This window comes from Hylobates moloch, unplaced genomic scaffold, assembly GCF_009828535.3.
Source record: "Hylobates moloch isolate HMO894 unplaced genomic scaffold, HMol_V3 SCAFFOLD_19, whole genome shotgun sequence".
NCBI classification, from domain to species: domain Eukaryota; kingdom Metazoa; phylum Chordata; class Mammalia; order Primates; family Hylobatidae; genus Hylobates; species Hylobates moloch.
The window spans coordinates 2436644-2457288 of NW_026652294.1; the positions used below are offsets into that span (position 1 = coordinate 2436644).

Below are 20645 nucleotides of genomic sequence, written 5' to 3' on the forward strand. Positions count from 1 at the left end.
TTCCCAATCAACACCTGCTTTTAGGAGGAGACGACCGGCCAGGCTGGGCCCGGCTGCATGCAGTGTGAGGCTCTGGCTGCTAAGTCCTGTTCTTGCTGTGTTGTGCCCTGGGGGCCACCCTGTGTGCAGCAGCAGCTGTGACTGTGGCCTTGGCCACTGTGAGGCGGTGCTTGTCACACTCCCTCGCTGCTCTCGTGCCTTCTGCCCAGCACTCACCTGGAGGCGCACCCTGCGTGCCTTCCCCACTGCACCCTCTCTGGGCAGGCATGCCCTCCCGGATCCCACATCTGGCCTGGCCCTGTGTGCTGCAAGCCCCCCTTGCCATCCCTCACAGGCACCTTTCTCTGCTTCACTCTTTAGGGAGTTCAGTTAATTCCTGATCCTGATCCTGGCCTCAACCTGTGTGTTGGGAGCTCCTGGCCTCCTCGGGGTGAGGGGTCATGTGGACATCGACAGGCAGCTGTGGTTGGGGCCTATCATCTCCTGAGGCCTGGCCCAGGAAACCCACACTCGGGGTGGCCCATTCAACAGCAGGTGTGAGGGTGGGGCTGAGCATCCTGCCTGGTGGGGGTCTGAGGGCACTGATGCTAAGTGGGGGACCAGGGCCTCCTCAGGGAGCTCCCACCTCAAGCCTGCAACTTGGCAACGGAAATTTATTATCAAATACCCTCAGCTGGCAACACAGCAGGCCCAAGCCAATGTCTCCTGCAGGCCTTGGATGGCCAGGGCTCTGGCTGGCCCCCAGAGTCACCGTCCTGTGATGAGGCACTCCACAAAAGGAAACACCAACCTCGTGAAGACAGCGGGGACTCCATGGTCCTTGGGCTGTGACTTGCTGGTCCTCAGAGGCCCTCGAGGTTTCAGGTCAAGGCTGGGGCCTGATGCCCACCTCCCTGCCCGCCCTCCTGTCTCCCGGGAAGAGAGTGGGTGAGTCATGTGCGTGGGTAGAGTGACCAGAGGCTGATCCGCTGATCCTTGGAGCCCGCGGCCAGCAAGCCATCGGCGGTGAAGGCCACACACTGGACAGCGGCACTGTGGAAGGCCAGCACGGCCAGCGGCTGCATCGTCCGCCAGTGGAACACGCGGATGCGGTGGTCCCAGCCTGCGGTGGCCAGGATCTTGCGGTCTGGCCGGATCGTGACCTCGGCGATCCCGGGATTGGTGAGTTCATGAGTCCCACGCACCTGTGGGAGTGGGGCGAGGCGTTAGGCCACTCCTTAAGCCCACGAGGCAGTGCTGCCCCTGGCGCCCCACCTGCAGCTGGAACCAGGAGAGACGCAGGCCCACAGGCCCAGGATGTGAGGGCCACATGCTCCCGCCCAGCTGACCTCCCACTCTTCCTAAGGCCATGATGGGGGACTCCAGCCCTCCCCTCAGAGTGGTCTTCGGCCCTGCCCTGCTGCTCCTCGCACCAGCTCTGACCGACTCCTTCCCCAGTCAGAGAGCAGCAGAGACAGGGAGGTCCCAGCTGCAGGAGAGGGGCTGGGTCCCGGGGCCTCTCACCCTGGGGAAGCCACTGCACCCTAGTGCCTAGTGAGAGGCCACATCCCGGGCTTGACGGCAGCAGAACGCTGGCACTCCTCCCAGAAGAACCTCACAACCACCCCAAAGCTGACGAGGGTGAGAAATACAAACTCCATCCTCAGCAAAACCATGAGGTATGTGAACCCCCAAGCTCGACAGCGCTGGGAGCGCTGCCAAGAGCGAGACCCAGTGGGGGGTTGGCAGGATGAGGGGGGGACGAGGGGGAGACGCCCTGGAGGTGGCAGGAGCCACACAGTGCACCTTGCCCGGTGGGGGCAACATCCCCGGCTGGGTTCTGAGAGGGGATGGGGCACTGCACAAGACTTGGAGCCACACAGGCAGGTCCTATGTGCACGGGGCCGTCGGGGTGCTGGCCTCTTCCTGGGCCGAGCGTCTCAGCGCTGGGTGCACAGGAAGCCTCCTGCCCTGACCCCTCCCTGACATTCTTCTCCTACAGCGAGTAGGGAGCTGGGGGGTGGGGGGATTAGCACTGCCTCTGTGGCTACCGCACTTCTTGGTTCCACAGGGCTATCCCATGTGCTGCAGGGCATTTGGCACCTCTGTGCCCACACGCTGAATGATAGAGGCACTTTGCCACCATGATGACAAGCAACAAGGGCCACTTCCTTCCACACCAGTCCCATGCACTGCGAGCTTTCCATCAGCACCCTTTTCTCTAAGGGCCTCCTGATGGGGCCACGCTGCCCTCAGTTGAGAATCACACACCTCTGCAAAGATAGGACAAGGAAAAAGGAAGAAGAAACAGGAAAAACAATGGCAACATTCAGCAGAGGCCAATGGAAACTGTTACCAAGCAGTGCTGTCATAAATTAACAAAAGAAAACTCAATGAATTAAGCTCTGGCTCTGCATCCCCTCTGTAAAACCAGAACCCAAAGCAGCAGAATGCAGAGGAGGAAAGCTGACCTGGCAGAGTGCAGGGGAGAAATGGAAGAAAAACTCAAAGCAATGAAGAAGAATCAGCAGCAGCAGCAGCAGCGACTCTAACAGGACAGCCAGACACAAAAGGCGGGAATGATGGAGAATGAGCAGAATGTGCTGGGCATGGTGGCTCATGCCTGTAATCCCAGCACTTTGGGAGGCTGAGGTGGGAGGACTGCTTGAGTCCAAGAGTTTGAGACCAGCCTGCATAAAACAGCAAGACCTCCATCTCTGTAAGAATTTTTTTAAAAATTAGTTGGGGTGGTGGCATGTGCCTGTAATCCCAGCTACTCGGGAGGAGGGTCCACCTGAGCCCAGGAGATGGAGGCTGCTGTGAGCTGAGATGATGCCAGTGCACTCCTGCCTGGGCGACAGAGTGAGACCCTGTCTCAAAAAAAAAAAAAAAAAAAAAGATACACTCTAATAAAATTATTAGACTTCATAGCTAAAACACTTTTGGTGGCCAGACAAAAAGACCATGTTGATGATGAGGGTGCCGTTTAGGCCGTCCTCCGAATGTTCCACAGCCACATGGGTGCCAAGGGATGACACAGTGATGCCTGCAAGGCTGAGGAGGAAAGCGAGGTCCAACTATTTTATATCCAGCCAAACTGTCGCTCAACTATAAAAACAACAGACCAACATTTCTGAACATGTAAGAACTCAGAGAATCCTGCACCCATAAGCTGTTCTTGAAGGACTAGAAGATTAACTCCAGTCTCATAAGAGATAACTGGAGAACTGCAGCAGATGGTCTGGCAGGGAGCAGTGGACCCACTTGCCTATAGGATCAGCTCTAAGACAATATGGGGATTATGGCTATGGAACCGGTTATATAACTCACAGAAATATGGGAGGCACTGAGAGAGATGGGATGGTTGTTAAGTTCACTGATTTAGCTCAGCTTTTGTCCTTTGGGGCCAAAGATATAATAGTCAACCTCGTCCCCGAGAGATTATCTGAGAACACCCCACCATAAGTAATGACAAAAATAGCATTATTTCCTTCTCCTCTCCCACCTCACTGTAGGTGCCTATGTTTCCTTGTATAGCTGCATAAAGTAAAAAAAAAAAAAGATCTAAATATACTCAACAGGCTGAGTGTGGTGGCTCATGCTTGTAATCGCAGCTGCTTGGGAGGCAAAGACAGGAGGATTGCTTGAGGCTGGGAGTTTGAGGCTGTAGTAAGCTAAGATCACACCACTGCACTCCAGCCTGGGCAACAGAGCGAGACCCTGTCTTTAAAAAACATTACAAATTAGCCAGGCGTGGTCGTGTAGTCCCAGCTACTTGGGAGGTTGAGGTTGGAAGATCATTTGAGTCTAGGTTTATGATTGAATTTCAAAGTGAAATCCAAATCTATGCTATGTACAACAGAGATTCCAAAGGAACTCCTGGCAAAGATATACTGGGAAAATACAAATAAGAAGAACAGGGTAATCTGAATAATAGGAACATTTGAATTCAGGGCCAAAGCATTAGGTAAGATTATATAAAATACTTAACAATGATAAAGAGTACAATTCCCAGTGAAGAGCCATATAATCCCAGCACTTTGGGAGGCCAAGGCAGGAGGACTGCCTGAGCCCAGGAGTTCAAGACCAGCCTGGGCAACATATAGAGATCCTGTCTTTACAAAAAAAAAATTTTAATTAGCCATGCATGCTGGCATGCACCTGTAGTCCCAGTTTATTGGGAGGCTGAGGTGGAAGGATTGCTTAAGCCCAAGAGTTTGAGGCTGCAGTGAGCTATGATCACACCACTGCACTCCAGCCTGGGTGACAGAGCAAGACCTTGTGCTCCCCACCCCCCAAAATAACTGTAAATATCTGTTTAGCCAGTAAACTGACATATCATCCATAAAGCAAGAACAATAGGAAAGTGTCTATAATTGAGAAACTGGTACCAGACTAGTCCTTTTGCTGCAAACAACCATAAAAAGTGGACAAAATACACAAGGCAACTGTTTACAGGCAGGAAACACTAGGCAGAGAAGGGCAGCTGATGAGGTGGGCCTCCCAAATGCCCCCACAGCTCTCTGCCTGGAGACAATGCTATGAGCATGAAGTCCAGGCAGAACATAGTGGTCACATTAAGCTGAGGAGGCAGAGATCATAATCTGCAGCAGCCAGAGGGTTGAAATCCATGGGGCAAGGCAAAGGGACAGAGGGAGCTGAAGATTGTCTGAGGGGTCCCTATGAGTCTTGTGTGAGGGCTGGACTGAGCATGCTCACGGTGGACTCCACAGGGCTTACCAGAGCTGCATAGTTAAACAGAACAAGTTCAAGAGGTCAACAGTGCCAGGGGTCCAGTTACCCTGAGTGTGAAGACTGTGTGACAGCCTGAGACCAGCTGAGCTACCAGAATGGCTTCACTTCAGGAATAGGATTCTATCTTACAGTATGGCCTACCCTAGATCTACCAGAACAAAACTAGAAACCAAGCCCTGTCGAGGTCTGCAGGAGAGGCAGAGTTTGGAATTTGAGTTCCATCCCACTTAACAAGCCTGGGAGTGGACTTTCCACAGACCTGCCCTAACAAAGCCAAAAGCCAAGCCTGCACAAGCTCAAGGTGAACAGTCAGTAACTGAATTCCATGCTGGAATGAAAGCAAACACTCTTCAGAGCGAAATAACAGAACCCAGAGATTCAGCATGTATCATTCACTATGTCTGGCACACAAACAGCAAATTACTAGACATGCTAAGAAGCAGGAATATATGACCCGTAGTCAAGGGCAGCAACGTCCTGGGTCCTAAGTCTGTGGCTCGTATCGCCAAGCTCAAAAAGGCAAAGGCTAAAGAACTTGCCACTAAACTGGGTTAAATGTACACTGTTGAGTTTTCTGTACATAAAAATAATTAAAATAGTACAAATTTTCCTTCAAAAAAAATAAGGAAAGTGTATTCAAATAATTACCCAAAAAATTGTCTTGAATGAGCAAATAGGAACTCTTAGCAGAGAAATGGAAATTATAAAAAAGAGTCATAATAGAAAATATAGAACTGGAAAGCTCAATACTGAAATGAAAAATGTATTGAATAGGCTTAACAGTAGATTGGAAATATATATTTTTTAAAGTCAGTGAACTAGAAGACAGATCAACAGACATTGCCCAATCTGAAGAGGAGAGAAAAAACGACTGAACCAAAACAAACAGAGCCTCAGGGGGCCACGGGATGCTATCAAACTGTGTAACTCATAGAAGCCCCAGAAGGAGGAGAAAGTGAAAATGGTCAAGAAAAAACAGTGGCTGGATATTTCCCAATTTTAATGGGAAACACGAATATATAGATGAAAAGCTCAGCAGAACCCAATCAGGACAAGAAGAAGAATCTATCTAGGCACATGATAGTCAAACTACCGAAAACCACAGATAAAAAAAAATCTTGAAAGCAGCCATGGAGCAAGACATATTCCATGTATGGGAATGATAGGATATCATGAGTTCTCATCAGAAACAATGGAACAACATCTTTACAGGGCATGAAGAAAAATAAAACTATCATTCCTAAATTCCATAGCCAGGATTCTGTAAAAATAAGGGCGATAAAGACATTTTTTAGATAAACAAAAGCTAGAGAACTTTTTGCCAGCAGAATTGCCCTACAAAAAAATGTAAGAAGATACTTGGGTCTATAGGGTGAGCACCAGAAATGGCAAAGGGGTGAGTAAATGTAACATGTTATGTTTTGTATTTCTTGTAAGTTTTTTTTTAAACTGATGATTTAAAGGAAAACTGGCCAGATGCAGTGGCTCATGCCTTTAATCCCAGCATGTGGGATTGTTTGAACCTAGGAGTTCAAGGCCAGCCTGGGCAACATAGTGAGACCCTAGCTCTACAAAAACTTATCCAGGCATGGTGATAGGTGCCTGTAGTCCCAACTACTCGGGAGGCTGAGGCAGGGGTTTGAGGGTGCAGTGAGCTGTGATTGCACCACCGCACCCCAGCCTGGGTGACAGAGCAAGACCTTGCCTCAAAGAAAAGGGAAACTAATATCGTAAGGTGCAGTTTTGAATGTGTGTAGATGTCAAGTAGATCACAACAGTCACAGAAAGACTAAAAGGGTGAGTAGAAGGGATTGCACCAGCACAATGTCATCATGTTTGTGAGGTGGGATGTGAACAACACTGATTCTAAGGAGACTTTGAGAAGGCTGCATACTCTTGGAGTGCAACCACTTAGGAACAAAAGTGGCAAGAGGTCTAGCTAAGAAGCCAAGAGAGGAAACAAAACAGAATACTAAAAAATAAATATTTGAGGCCGGGCGCGGTGGCTCACGCTTGTAATCCCAGCACTTTGGGAGGCTGAGGCAGGCGGATCATGAGGCCAGGAGATCGAGACTACGGTGAAACCCCGTCTCTACTAAAAATACAAAAAATTAGCTGGGCGTGGTGGCGGGCGCCTGTAGTCCCAGCTACTCGGAGAGGCTGAGGCAGGAGAATGGCATGAACCTGGGAGGCGGAGCTTGCAGTGAGCCGAGATTGCGCCACTGCACTCCAGCCTGGGCGACAGAGCAAGACTCCGTCTCAAAATAATAAAATAAAATAAATAAATAAATAAATAAATAAATAAATATTTGATTACCACAAAAGAAGGTAGGAAAGGAGGAAAAGTGGCCAAAAATGGAAGTGACAAGTAGAAAATAAGTATAGAGATGTTAGACTTAATCCTAGACATGTCAATAATTACACTGAATGCAAAGAGACTAAATGCACCACTTAAAAGGCAGAGATTGTCAGAAAGCATCACAAAGCAAGACACACCTGTCTGCTAAAGATGCTTTTGATTGAGAGGCCGAGGCAGAAGGATCACGAGGTCAAGAGATCGAGACTATCCTGGCCAACAGAGTGAAACCCTGTCTCTACTAAAAATACAAAAATTAGCCAGGTGTGGTGGCGTGTGCCTGTAATCCCAGCTACTGAAGAGGCTGAGGCAGGAGAATCACCTGAACCTGGGAGGCGGAGGTTGCAGTGAGCCAAGATCACACCATTGCACTCCAGCCTGGTGACAGAGTGAGACTCCGTCTCAAAAAAATAAAATAAAATAAAATAAAAGATGCTTTTTTTTTTGAGACGGAGTCTCGCTCTGTCGCCCAGGCTGGAGTGCAGTGGCGCGATCTCGGCTCGCTGCAAGCTCTGCCTCCCGGGTTCACGCCATTCTCCTGCATCAGCCTCTCCGAGTAGCTGGGACTACAGGCGCCCGCCACCACGCCCAGCTAATTTTTTGTATTTTTATTAGAGACGGGGTTTCACCATGGTCTCGACCTCCTGACCTCGTGATCCACCCGCCTCAGCCTCCCAAAGTGCTGGGATTACAAGCATGAGCCACCGCGCCCAGCCAAAAGATGCTTTTTAAATATCAAGAGGTCAGGACAGGTTGAAAGTAGAAGCAAGGAGAAAAATGCAAAGGGAAAACCTAAGAAAGTCGATGCTACTGTGTAGTAGACAAAGCCAACTTCAAGACAAAGAGCATTACAAGAGACAAGGGACACTTTGTGCTGAGAAAAAGGCTCTGCACCAAGACAAGGTGACATCTCAGGGCCTGTACACCCACACTCAGCCCCAGAGCTTCAAAGCTCAGGAAGCAAAACTGGCAGAGACAAAGAAACAGGCACGTTTGCAATCACAGTTAAAGATTTTAAGAGCCTTCTCTGCATAACTGGTAAAAAAGAAACTAGACCAAAAGATCGGTAAGGATATTAAAGACTGGAACCACGTCCACTGACCTGGGTCAGGCTGACGGAAGGCTCCACCCCACAACTGCGGAACACACGCTCCTTTCAAGTCCATGTGGTGCACTCCCCGAGACACACCATGTGCTGGGCCAAAAGCAAGCCTCCATAAATTTCTAAACTGCAATTGCACTGTGTGCATTCACTGACAACAGAATTAAGCTAGATTAAAGATATAGCTACAAAATCAACGAATATTTGGAAATTAAATAACACACCCCCCCAAGGAACCTACGGATCAAAGAGGAAATCACAATATTCTGAACTGAATGAAAATGAAGACACAGTGAGTCAAAGCTTATGGGACTGAGTCACACGGAAGGTAGCTAGGCCGGGAGTTGAATTCTCAGCAGCCCAGGGAAGTGGCAGGACCTAGACCCATGGCCCAGCAGCTGCTGCTGCTCAGAGAACGGTCCCTCGGCATCCAGGCCCGTGCATCAGAGGCCACCAGCACAGCCACCAAGAGGCCCCTGCCCGAGGAATCCCTAAAGGATGCGCTTTTTGGCTTCCAGAAGGAGGTCTTGAGATGTAAGAACGCCCAGGGCAACGCTCACACACGAAATGCAATCATCGATGTGAGAACTGGTTCCATAAGAGATGTGTCTACACCTGGAGGGCCAGGAAGGTTGGAGGTAAAATGATTAAAATGTAAAGGCTATAAAGGGAAGTAGTGACCAAAAGAAACCTGGACTAAGCCATATTAATAGTTGGAAAAATAGGCTTTGGGGCAAATGTCCTTTCTAGAGATGATGAGGGGGAATGAAGAAAAGACCTCATTCACCAGGAAATCACCATTTTAAACTGGCATGTTCCTAGGCCAGCTTCAAAGTGCATAAAGCAAACACAGACAGGCCCCCAGAAAAAGGGAACAGGACAGGCCTCTCTGCGCCTGCTGGGGACCCTGGTCACCTGCAGGATGACTTAAAGGCCTAAGAATCAGTGGACACACGGGCCTGGCGCTCACGTGTGCAGCGGGGCATCTGACAACCAGCACTGCCTCCCTGACACATGTGCAATACTTATGAAAACTGGACGGCCCCTCATTTCAAAGAACTGATATCATTCAGACCTTGTTCCCAGACCACAATGTTAATTAAGTTAGAAATTGAAAACTAAAAAATAACTGGGGGAAAAAAATCAAACATTCAGAACCATAAAAACATTCTAATTAACTCAGCAGCCAGAGAACAAATAAAAATGGGGTCTTTGTGTCAAATGAGGAATATGGAAAAAAAATAATAAAAAAGGGGTCTGCCTGGAAGTGAGGGGAGGAAGACAATGTCTTCTTGCACCAGGGAGCCCAGCTGGACAGTCACCTGTGGAAACAGGCTCCATGTGGGGCTGGCAAGGGAAGGCTGAGTGCCGATGGGCTGTGCACCTGACCCCAGGCAGGGCAGCAGATGCAACCCAGAGGACATGGGATGGAGGGAGAGCATGGCAAGGACAGAAACAATGAACAGAAAGATAGAAATGTTCAAGGACAAACACATACAAGACTGATCAGGAATAAAGCAGGGACGGAGCTTTGAATGCAGCAGAAATTTAAACAATCATCACAAGCAGTCCAAAAAAGGTCACTAGGAATACAACCTTGAGGATTTGTATGCCCACAGACAAATTCCTAGAAAAATTCCCCAAATCAGGAAACCTAAATTAGTCCACAAAGAAAACAACCCGGGCAGAGAAAATAACCGCCCAGTAATGGTGCAGGCGAAGACCAACCTACAGTCACTCACGACCCCCCACCTCCACCATCCAAACGTGTCCATCCGTCGGGAGAAGAGGGGACGCTCCCCACCAGCTCCCTGAGCCTGGGGCTCCTGTCACTAGGCAGGTGGTGGGAGAGGGAGGCCCAGCGTCTGTGGCCCTGGGCAGTTCTGGCCCAGCCCAGCAGAGTGGGCGGAGCACATGTCACACATTGGGGGCAGGGCGCAGGCGGTGATTTCAAGACTTTTCCCTGAGATTCAGGGACAGACTGAGGATTTTAGTTGTTTTAATGTTTAAGAAAACTCCAACAATGCAATGAACAGATTCAAGAAGAAAACCTGTATGAGTCGGAGAGATGCAGTGAGATCATTTGGTGACATCAGGCACCCATTCAAGACCCAGATTCTTTCCCCAGGAGGGGTGAGAGGAGCCTCGCCTGGCAAGGAGATGCCACCAAACAACCCACAGCCAGCGCAGCCCTCACCCCGGGCTGGGATACCACCACCTGCGCCCCCGACACTGCTCTAGGCTCCTGGCCAGTGAGGTCGGCGCCTTGCCATGCCCTCAGCCACCTTGCCCTCCTACCTCAACACCAGCTTGTCTCTCAAGGCCAAGCCCCTGCAAGCCCATCATCCTGCCCTTTCAAGGCCTCTCCAGGGCCCGGGGCCCCCTGGTTCATGGACTTATCAAGGCCTGCAGCCCTGACCCCTCTCATGGCCCCTCCCCTCCCACCACACACTGTAACCAACACAGTCCCAGCACATCCCAGACGCTCTGCCTATCCTCTACCTCTCTTGCCTGGCAGACTTTGGCTCTGGGGGTCTCGGTGGTATCCTGCCTGTGCACACACAAGCAGCTGAACGTGCTGCAGCACGACACACAGCCATTGGTTGGCAACCGCAAGCCCAGGTTGGCCTCAGTGTCCAGAGCACCCGGCCTCGGCGCTGCCTCCCCTCCCTCCACACCAGCCCCTGCCTCCCCACTTGGCTCCCTGTGACCCGGCTGAGGGGCCGTCAAGGCCAGCACCTGCTGCGCAGGGCCGTGAGGGGATGCTGGCATGTACATGTCATGCATGTGGGGTTGGCTGCCTATGCTTGCAGACCCAGGATCCCCTCCCCAGCTCTCAGGGACCAGAACACAGTGGCCCAGGGAAGGAACTGGCGGCTGGGAAGAACAGGAGGCTGATTTGATGCCATCGTCACTGTCATCCATTTCTCTCCTGTGACCTCTGCCCTAAGTCAGTGGTAGAGAGGGAACACCAGGCCCCACGCCATGGGCCTCACTGGAAGCCACTGGGGCCTGCTCAGGGCCCTCTTGATAGGAATTTGCTGGCAGGTCCTTCCCAGGGAGAAAAGAGCTGCCAAATGCCTGGAGCCACAGGCGTGTGGGGAGGTTTCCACAGAAGTCCTGACCAGGGGTCTTCACCTGTGGGAGGCTGAGATGCCCAGTTCCTCCTGCCCAGCTCCTGCCCAGCAGCCTGGCTGTGCCTACCCACCAGCCAGGCGGCCACTGCCTGCAGGGACAGGAGCGACCCCACACCCACCTCAGCCATTCTCAGAAAGCAGTGACAGCATCAAGGTAAAGAAAACCAGGTTCAAGGACCAGCTTCCCGCAGGAAATGAGGACGATGTGGGAAGCCTGGTGGGGCCTCCTGGAGAAAGACTAGGGCCTGCTCCAGCCCTGTGTTCCTGAAGAAGAGGAGGACTGGTCCTGGCCCTGCAGTGACGGCAGCCAGGGCCCTGCACTACCGTGCTCCTGATGGCAGACAGAACCATGCCCACGCCCTGCACAAGCCTCTCCTCCTGATGCGATGCACGGGGAGCTGACCCGGGGCCCTTTGGCCTCCCTCCTGGCTGCCCAGCAGCTCTGCTACTGCCTTCTAAAGGGAAGCCTCTGGCAGACGGCATAGCAGCCACCACTGCTGTGCAGATGGGAGCGCAGCTGGGACACCTGGCCGTGTCTCGTGGGAGAGCCACGTTTGGTCCACTTCCCAGGCCAGGGCTGCCTGGGGTGGGGGAGCCTCATTATTACTTAAAGGCCTAAGAATATGGCTGGCTGTAAATCAGTCCCCACTTCAAGGCTGTGGGCGCTACCCTAAAATGTGGGAGGGAGAGGGCCTGCGTACCACCTGTATCTGATGACAACGCAGGCTCTAACTGCGACAGCTCGTGGGAAAGCCACCTCAGCAAGGCAGGCTCAGGGCTCCAGTCACCACTTGCCCCCGAGGCACCCTCAGGTGGCATCCTGACGTGGGCAGCCTCCTCGTCACCACCGTGGCCCCTGGCCAAGCCCCAGCCTGGACCTGGGCCTTCTAGGAAGGATCTCTGGCCACCAGTGGCTCTCGTAGCGCATGACCTCAGGTGCCAGGAATGCGTGGCGCAGCGAGGCCACCATCTGGTTCCGATTACCCACACTCTGCTCCGGGAACCTCATTCGCGTCTCCGCTCCCAGCACCCGCCGGCGGGAGACTGATCTGGGCTCATCAGAGGCTTTGGCAGGAGGATGCGAGGGACACACAGCCGCACTCACGTGGCTCTTGGCCGAGGAGTCACAGTGCAGGCGGTGGGTGAGGACACCTGTGGGTGCTGAGGACCTTCGGTCACCTTGCTTGCTCCCGGGCGGCAAGAATGCTCTCAGGCAGCTCACCTCCGAAAGCGTCCCCAGAGGCTTTCCCTGAGGCATGGGCTTTACAGAACCTGCAATCTCCAGGGTCTCTAGGATCAACGTTAAGATGTGACATTGGGCAGAGGGTGGCGCGTCAGCCTCTCCGGCTCCCTGTCCCATCCCTGGAGTCGCCTATCCCCTCCCAGGCCTCCTCCTGGCCCATGCAACACAGGGCTTAGCAGGGGAAGTGCCTCTCCTTCGATGTGCACCACGGGCGATGCCCTGCCCAGCACCATGGGCCGATGCCCTGCCCAGCATGCCACAGCCAAGCCAACCACTTCAGTTCCTGGTTCTCCCTTCTGCTCTCACTTTTCAATTCATTAATACCTGGTCCCCCTTTTGCTTTAACTTTTCAATTCATCAATCCGGTCAAGTTCATCTCTGGACTGGAACATGCCCCATAAATTACAGTCTTAAGTTCCAGCAGCTGTTTCCCAAACATGCCAGGAGAGACGAGGCAGATCTGGGCCAGGACGGCAGGAGGGCCCCTTCCCGGGGTCCTGGGCACAGAGGTGGGGACTGCAGAGAAGAGCCCTCTGGGGGCTCTCAGGGAAGCTGCCTGGGTCTTCAGCCCTTTGCTGTCAGGCTGGTGAAGGACAAGCCAGTGCCACGTGAACACTGGATCCCATGGGGGCAGCCCTGCAGGATCCCTGCCAGGCTTGAGGAGGAGGGAGGGAGTGCGAGGGAGATGCCCCTTCCAGACATGTAGACCCAGCACCCAGAGTGGCTCAGCCTCCCAGCGCCCAGAGCAGCTCAGCTTGTAGCTGCTAAGAATGAGCATCATGATGATGACACATCCACCCACCACCCAGGCCTGCTAAGCCTTAGGAGACCCTTGCTCCCGGGGAGACATGAGAAGCTCTGCCGCTTACATCAGGGCCTTGTGCCCCCACCCCCAGGACAGCTGATGGACGGGTAATGGATGGACACAGCTCTCCTGCAAGTCTACCATGTGCCCGCACAGGTTGGTGATGCCCACAGGGCACTGGGGCCGCTCACAGAACCCCGCCCCTCTGTGTATCCTGGTCTCACCAGGGCACATCCTTCCACAGCTCTACCATGTGCTTCAAAGACTCTGGTGGTGCCCACTCAGGGGTGGGCCTGACGGACCCGAGGTGAGCCCTCCCCACCCCACAGGGGCCAGGGCTGGGCAAGCATGAGGCGCAGCAGGCTTGCTGGGGCTGCTGGCAAGGCTGCCCTGCCTGGGGGGCCCGAGGGATGCCCTCTCTGTGGCCTCCTGTTGTACAGACAGCCTGGACCACAGCCCCACAGAGAAGGGCAGCCCCGGGCTCTGTCCTTGGTGAGGTTGGGAGCTGCTGCTGCTTCTGCCAGTAGCCACCTCATGGGACATGCAGCTCCCCGTGAAGGCCCTTCACCCACTAGACTGGGCAATCTGACCACTCGCTGGCTATGGGTAAGTCTCAGGCTTCCAAGACTTCTGGTGAATGGGGGCTCCTTGTCCACCCCCTAGAAGCCAGGATGTACCCAGGCCACACCCAGCACCTCATTCCCCATGGTCTCTGTAGCCCCTGAGACCTGCACCAGAGTGAGACCTGGACAGGAGGCTCCCCTTGCCCCCACCAGCCTGACCTGATCCCTCCCATCCCAAACGGGGCCACGTGTAAGCCAGGCCACCCTGGAGCCACAGGCCCAGACAGGGACACCACGGTGCCCCTCAAGCCATGCCAGCCAGGAGAGCCCAGGAGGCACCATGGGAAGATCTTCAGCAACCGCCAGGCGGCCCTGAGGCCTCCCAGCCTTCCTGCTGGGCTTTCCTGCTGCCCGTGAGCAGTGGCCTCCCTTGGGCCAGCTCCAGACCACCACGGGGGCCGCAGCTCCTTGCAGTTTTCCACACTGGTTTTTTTTTTTTTTTGATTAATCAGTTCCTTACTGACCAAATTCCTCTGAGTTTTCACAAAGGGGTTTGAGTATTCCTGGACTCTGCGTGCCTTTCTCTAGATAGACAAGATGTGACGGCATGAACCCGAGGTCTGGGCGAAACCCAAACCATGTGAACGGTCTGCCAGCGCCCACGCCCCCTTCTTCCTGCGCCAGCCATGGACAGCCCCCCTGCACCCGCCTCCAAGTGATTAATTAGCCAGGGATCTGCAACAACTCCTCTTCATGACTAAATATTGTTTCAGCCTATCAGACTGTTAGTGCAGAGCAGGATAAATGAGGCCCCAGGCCTGGCGCACTGACCTGCAGGGCCTGCTGCCCGTCCAGGCTCCAGACAGCCAGCGCCTTCCCCGCGGAGCCTGAGATGCCCCTGGCCTTCTGGGAGTCAAAGTCAAGGTCCATGACGGGCTCCTCATGGCAGGCGATGCGGCTGCACACCTTCTGCTCAGAGACGTCCCACAGGGCCACCGATCCATCCTCATAGCCAGCCAGAAGGAGTGGGCGGGGGCTGCAGTTGGCCTGCGGGGAACAGCAGAGCAGTCAGCTCCTGGAAGGACCCTGACTCCAGTGAGTTTCGGGGGAGAAGGGGCTCTGGAAATCTCCTGCCCCTCCTGCTGGCCGGGGCTATTTCCCATGTCTTCCACGTGGCTGCCACAGCTCAGAAGCTCTGCACCGCCAGTGCCCTCCCACACAGCCCCTGGATGGCTGATGCTGTCAGCATGGGACTGGCACGGCTGCCCTTAGGGCACCCCGAGGACATAGGGGCAGAGGGCACAGAGCCAAGCCAGAGGCCTCCCACTGCTGTACCACTTCTCACCAGCCCTGCAACCTGCATGTGCCCACCCCGGGTTCTGCCCAAAGGGGTGATGCTGGGCACCCACCAGCCACTGTGAGTGCTGCCAACCCTCTCCACCTCTCCCATGCGCAGGGACCTGTCCTCCTACCTCCTTTCCCCAGGCCTAAGATGTGTGGCCACCGCTCACTGGGGCTGGTCACCTGTCTAGAGCCGCCAGCCAGAAGAAACCGTGAGCTCCATCTCCATAAAAAATGAACTCTCTGTGCTTTGTCAACGTGGCTGCCAAAGCCCCCGCCCCTGAAGCCTGGCGCAAGCCGCCCGAGCTCTTGTGATGAATGAGGGCGCGGGTCAGAGGGCTCCAAGCCCTGGGCAGACACCTCGTTTGTTAAGCCTCTGGAATAATTGCAGGAGGAGAGCGCTGCAGGATTCCGCATCACCCTGGGGACACAGCCGTCAGTCCCCGGCACCAAGAATGACAGCCCAGAGAAACCTGGCATGGCGGAGCAAGGAGACCTGGGGGAGCCAGAAGGCACCAGGGCGTGTGCCTAACAAAGGGATGCTGAGTCCTCAATCACCACAAGGACCAGGGCTCTCTGCATCAGAAGGCTGGTGATGGGAACCGGGGGAGCCAGGCCCGGAGCCTGAGGCCAACTGCCCTGACCTAGAGGGGATGGCCATGCCAGGGACAGAAGGACACTCACTGTGCCCTGCAGGACGTGGGCATGTGAACCCGAGGCCAGAGCTGGTCCAGTGGTCCTCATACATGTCCCTGGAAAAGACTTGTAAAACCACTGGGTTCTAATAACAGAGTTCACACAGACGAAACTAAGAAGCATGAGGCTCCGGGAGGAGGAGAGTGGCGGTCAGTGCGTCTTCTCCCAGGGCACCTCCTCCCAGGCCTCGTCCCAAGTCATTCCCTGCTGCCAGAGTCCACATTGTCCCTGGGAAGCAGGGCTGCCCCAGGGCCCCGAGTGTACTCAGCGCCCTGCCCCTCCCTGCAGAAGCTCTAGCCACGCTGCTGTGTGTGCTGTTTCATCCCTGGGAGGAGCTCCATGTTGGCACCTTTCAGATCACCTGCTGGGAAATGAGGCGTGCAGGGACCCACAGTACTTTCCTTCCCGACATGGGTGCCATGCCCTCTGCACAGAAGCTCCTTGCAGGCAGCCCCGGCTCCCTCAAAGGGCCTCCCCCTGGTAAGTGGTGTGTCTGAACTCACAGTGGGTGAGGGCCAGGCGAGAGCAGCAGGGAACACTCTGCATCCCAACCAGGAATGCAGGCCAGCCCCAGAAGCTGACTCCAAAGACTCTCCCCATTGGACCCACTCCCCTCAGGCAGCGCTCTGTGGTGGCACCTGTTCCCAGCCTGTCCCACCCTCCTCCCCAGCACTTTCCTCCACTGCCAGAGCTGAGACTGCCTGAGGCTGCTCTCGTCACCGATGTCCTTCTGGCAGTCTCAGAGCCTAGCACCTGTGTGAAGCCAATGCCTCTGAGTTCAGATGCCATGGCCAACGCAGGGACAGTGTGTGTGACTGACCCGCCTGTTGTGGTGCCACAGGGTGGCCGGAGCAGAAGCCAACCTGGCCTGGAGGGCTTGCCCTGTGGTTGCCAGCCCCTGCTTTGCCCCTGGTCCCTGCAGCCCCCCAGTGACAGACACCACAGGCCAGGCAGTCCTCTTGTGGCTGGAGCACTTCGGTGCCCACAGCCTTGATGCTGCCTGACCTCTGCAGGGGAGAGGATCTGAAGTCTCCTGGACCCGTTCTTCTCCGCCCACTCCCTGCCCGCAGATGAGACCTGGAGGCCAGGCCTCATTCTGCACCCCTCCCATTGACTGGCAGCCCCAGAGGGACACAGCAGGTCGGGGGCTATGGGAAGCCCTCCACGCACCATACCCCAAGAAGCAGGGCAGGGCTGGCTGGTGGGGCCCCTGCCCTGAGGGCTGTGCCAGTGACTGCCTCAGGCTTGACGTAGGTCCTGACCTTTTATATATTAATAACAATTATTCTTATGTTGCAGGTCAGCTGCTTAGAGGAGCAAAATAAGAATATACTAAAAATTAAAAATTTAAAAAAATTTTTAAATAAATAAAAAATAAAAATGTGATTGCCCCCCAAAAAAGAAAACACTCGGTGTTTCAGAAAAAAAAAAAAAAAAAAAAAAGCAATTCAAGACACTGTGCCACAATTGGATTGACAGATTATAACCCGACCCTCAGGCTCGGGGATGGAAAAGGGAACATGTGCAGTTAACGTCAGCTTTTCTTAGCGGAATGCTACACGCTGGATCTCCATCACCAACAGAAACACGATTTGTCCTCTGTCAACTACATTAATTACCTTAACAAGTTTGTACATCCCTTTCTATGCATTTTTCTGTTGGAATTTTACATGATTGTGCAATGACCCACGTTTCCCAAGGGGTGGAACAGGAACCGTGCAGACTAGGACACCCTTCCCCAGGACCTGGATGCCCTGCCCACTGCCTGCGGGGTTGCAGCCTTGGGGGGCGTTTTTCCTCCCAGCGGAACCCCTGTCAAGCCCTTGGAGGAGCCTTGTCTGGGCACATGGAGGCCAATGACCCAGGCTCCGCTGCAGTCCCTGTGGCCCGGCTGTGAACCTGCTGGCGTCGAGTTTCATCATCTCAGGTGAGCCTCCCGGAAGCCACCCTGCCTCCTGTGAGGGCTTCTCCCCAAAAGGCCACAGCCACAGAAGCAGCAGCACAGGATCAGCCCACAGGAGACCCCAAATTCCAAATGAACCTTCTCAGTCAAGAAACCACAGGGGGAAGCTGACTGCAGTAAGGGGTGCCCACTTTCTGGTCACGTAGAGAGAAAAGCTGGGGGCAGGGCCTCTGGGGGTGCCCATCCTGGTGGGCCTTGCAGGGCACGCAGATGCCCACAAACTGCACAGGCCCGTCCAGTCTCGCTCTTGTAAGGAGGTCAAAGAGGCAGTGAGCCAGAGTCACCTCCTGGTAAAGGCCCGGCCCAGGGCAGTTCTCAGAGCTGAACAGAAAAGGAGGGTGCCTGGGCCGGGCGCGGTGGCTCACGCCTGTAATCCCAGCACTTTGGGAGGCTGAGGCAGGCGGATCACGAGTTCAGGAGATCGAGACCATCCTGGCTGACACAGTGAAACCCCGTCTCTACTAAAAATACAAAAAATTAGCCGGGCGTGGTGGCGTGTGCCTGCAGTCTCAGCTACTCGGGAGGCTGAGGCAGGAGAATGGCGTGAACCCAGGAAGCGGAGCTTGCAGTGAGCAGAGATCACGCCACTGCACTCCAGCCTGGGCGACAGAGTGAGACTCCGTCACAAAAATAAATAAATAAATAAATAAAATAGAAAAGGAGGGTGCCTGGCATGACTTAGGGCCCTGGGAAGGGTGCTGCTGGTGACCCCTTACCATGGGCTTCCGAGGCAGCTCAGGGCTGAGGGGCTCTTTGCAAGTGAATGCACGGGACCACTTGCTCTGCAGCCCTGGACATGAGCGGCCCAGAGGAGGGCAGCTACACCTTGAGCCAGTACTGGCTTGGAGGGTGATGAGGGAGGAGGCTGGCCTCGAGGAAGCTGTGCTGCATGGAGGCAGCTGGCCCAGAAGAGTCCCTCCCAGCAACCCCGACCTGGGCCCCGGCTGATGCCTTCCAACCCTGTCTAACCACAAAGAACAGTTGAGAAGGAAGGAAATGTTCATGGATCAGAAATTCCAAATGTGGCCTCAGGGAATGTCATTGTGTTAAGTCCACTCCTGCCTCTAAGAGGCAAAGAAGTAACAAAAATTAATCCCAAGCAAAGCGTGGGCCGTGCAGGCTTGCTGCAGTTAGTCAGCATGGCCCATCCTGCCCTAAGCAGGGCCCAAGTACTGAGGCGCTGGCAGACCCCACTGTCCCCTCCTCACCGCTCACTGGAGGGCACCACGAGCTGCGGGGTGAGCCCACCAGAGCCTGCAAAGGATGAGGACCTGCTGCCACTGCTGCTGACTGAAGCCAGGTCTCTCCTGGGGCGCTGACAGGAGGCCCCTTGCAGCAGCGGGAAGCAGAGGGCCGTGGGGACACTGAGGCAGCTGCACAGGTTCCCTACGGTGGGGGGGTGGGGTGTTGCCTGAGTGGCTTGACGATAAATCAGATCCTGAATGGAGCATGACTCATGGCCGTGGGCGTGGCCGGCAGGGCGTGGCTGGTGCACGCGGGGCCTTACCTGCCACAGCCGCAGGCACATGGGCATGCCCAGCTTGGCATCTGCCTTCGGCTTCAGGGCGCACACTGACGTCTTGGATGGCATCTCCAGAATCTGAACCTGACAGTAAGAAAACAAGTTGATTTGGGCCGTCGCCAAGTCGAGTCTGCGCTATACAAACAAGAGACTCTTAAGGCGATTAGCCAGGGCTGCTGTGAGTTTCTGTCTGCTCCCCTCCCCATGGGCACCTGGGAGCCCAGGCTCCTAATTAGGCTGCATGGGCCCTTGCAAAACACTCGCACTGTTCCCAGGTCACTGCCTGGCAGCTGCCCTGTCCTTTCCCCACGTTACCGTACAGGCTGAGCAGGAGGCTGGTTCACTGGCCCCTGACAGAGTCCGCCAATTCTCTCTCCTTCCTGGTGCAGGCTTTACATACGAACCACTGTGAGTGATCTCAGGCATAGCCATGGTTCTAAGACTCGCCCAGGAGCACCTAGGGATTTGCCACCCACTTGAGAAATGAATGTGATGTGCGTCCTCTGAGGGCAGCCGGGAAATCTGGCTCCCCTAGCACCCCGATGTGCCCTGTGCATCGAGGCTGCATTCCAGGTCCCCTGAACACAGGCCAGGGCCCTCCTACACCTGGGCTGGGAGATGTGCCGTGCCGGCTTGTGGGGTATAGGCTCGCTGGTCACACATCTCCTGAACAGCCAGGTCAGGGGATGGCCGAGGCCACAAGCAGCAGACTGCCAGGTGGTTCTGCTCGAATCCAGGTCCGCCTGCACCCTCTGCCCTCGCTCTGGGAACTGGGGAGGCTCAGCCAGCCCTGAACTTTCCCAGGTATGAGCGAGAGCAGCTCACCGGCCCCTGACAGAGCCCGCTGATTCTCTCTCCTCTGTCTGCTTCTCCATCCTGGTGCCCGTTTTACATAGGAACCACTTGGAATGAGCTACCGATAACACGGCAATAACATCAACGCACAGCCACCTTGGACAGAGCCTGGCATACATGGGGCATCACCCAGTTTACACACAAGGAGTCCGAACCCCCGGGGCTAGGGGCTCTGAGTAGGCAGAACTCATACCAGTTGGTCCAGTGGTCTCTGTCCCCTCTATTCTCCTGAGCCAGGCAGAGGGATCATGTCTTAGGGGCCTGTGCCTGTGTGGGTGAGAAGCTTGCTTCCCTCACTAGCCCACACAGAACAGGCCTGGGACCCCAA

At 54.6% G+C, this 20645-nt stretch overlaps 1 protein-coding gene across 2 annotated transcripts in view; it reads right to left on the reverse strand.

The window, feature by feature from the left end:
• Positions 1-597: 597 nt before the first annotated feature.
• The window catches only part of GNB1L (G protein subunit beta 1 like), a 66919-nt gene continuing 46871 nt past the window's right edge, over positions 598-20645 (reverse strand). The window contains exons 6-8 of one of the 2 annotated variants that reach the window (XM_058431198.1): positions 19448-19546; positions 14772-14987; positions 598-1184 (exon numbers count right to left, since the gene is read on the reverse strand). In XM_058431198.1, the coding sequence (XP_058287181.1) occupies positions 933-1184; positions 14772-14987; positions 19448-19546 (567 nt within the window). In that variant the 3' untranslated portion in view covers positions 598-932. The remainder of the gene's footprint in view (positions 1185-14771; positions 14988-19447; positions 19547-20645) is intronic. The other variant, XM_032138173.2, reaches the window with a different exon arrangement.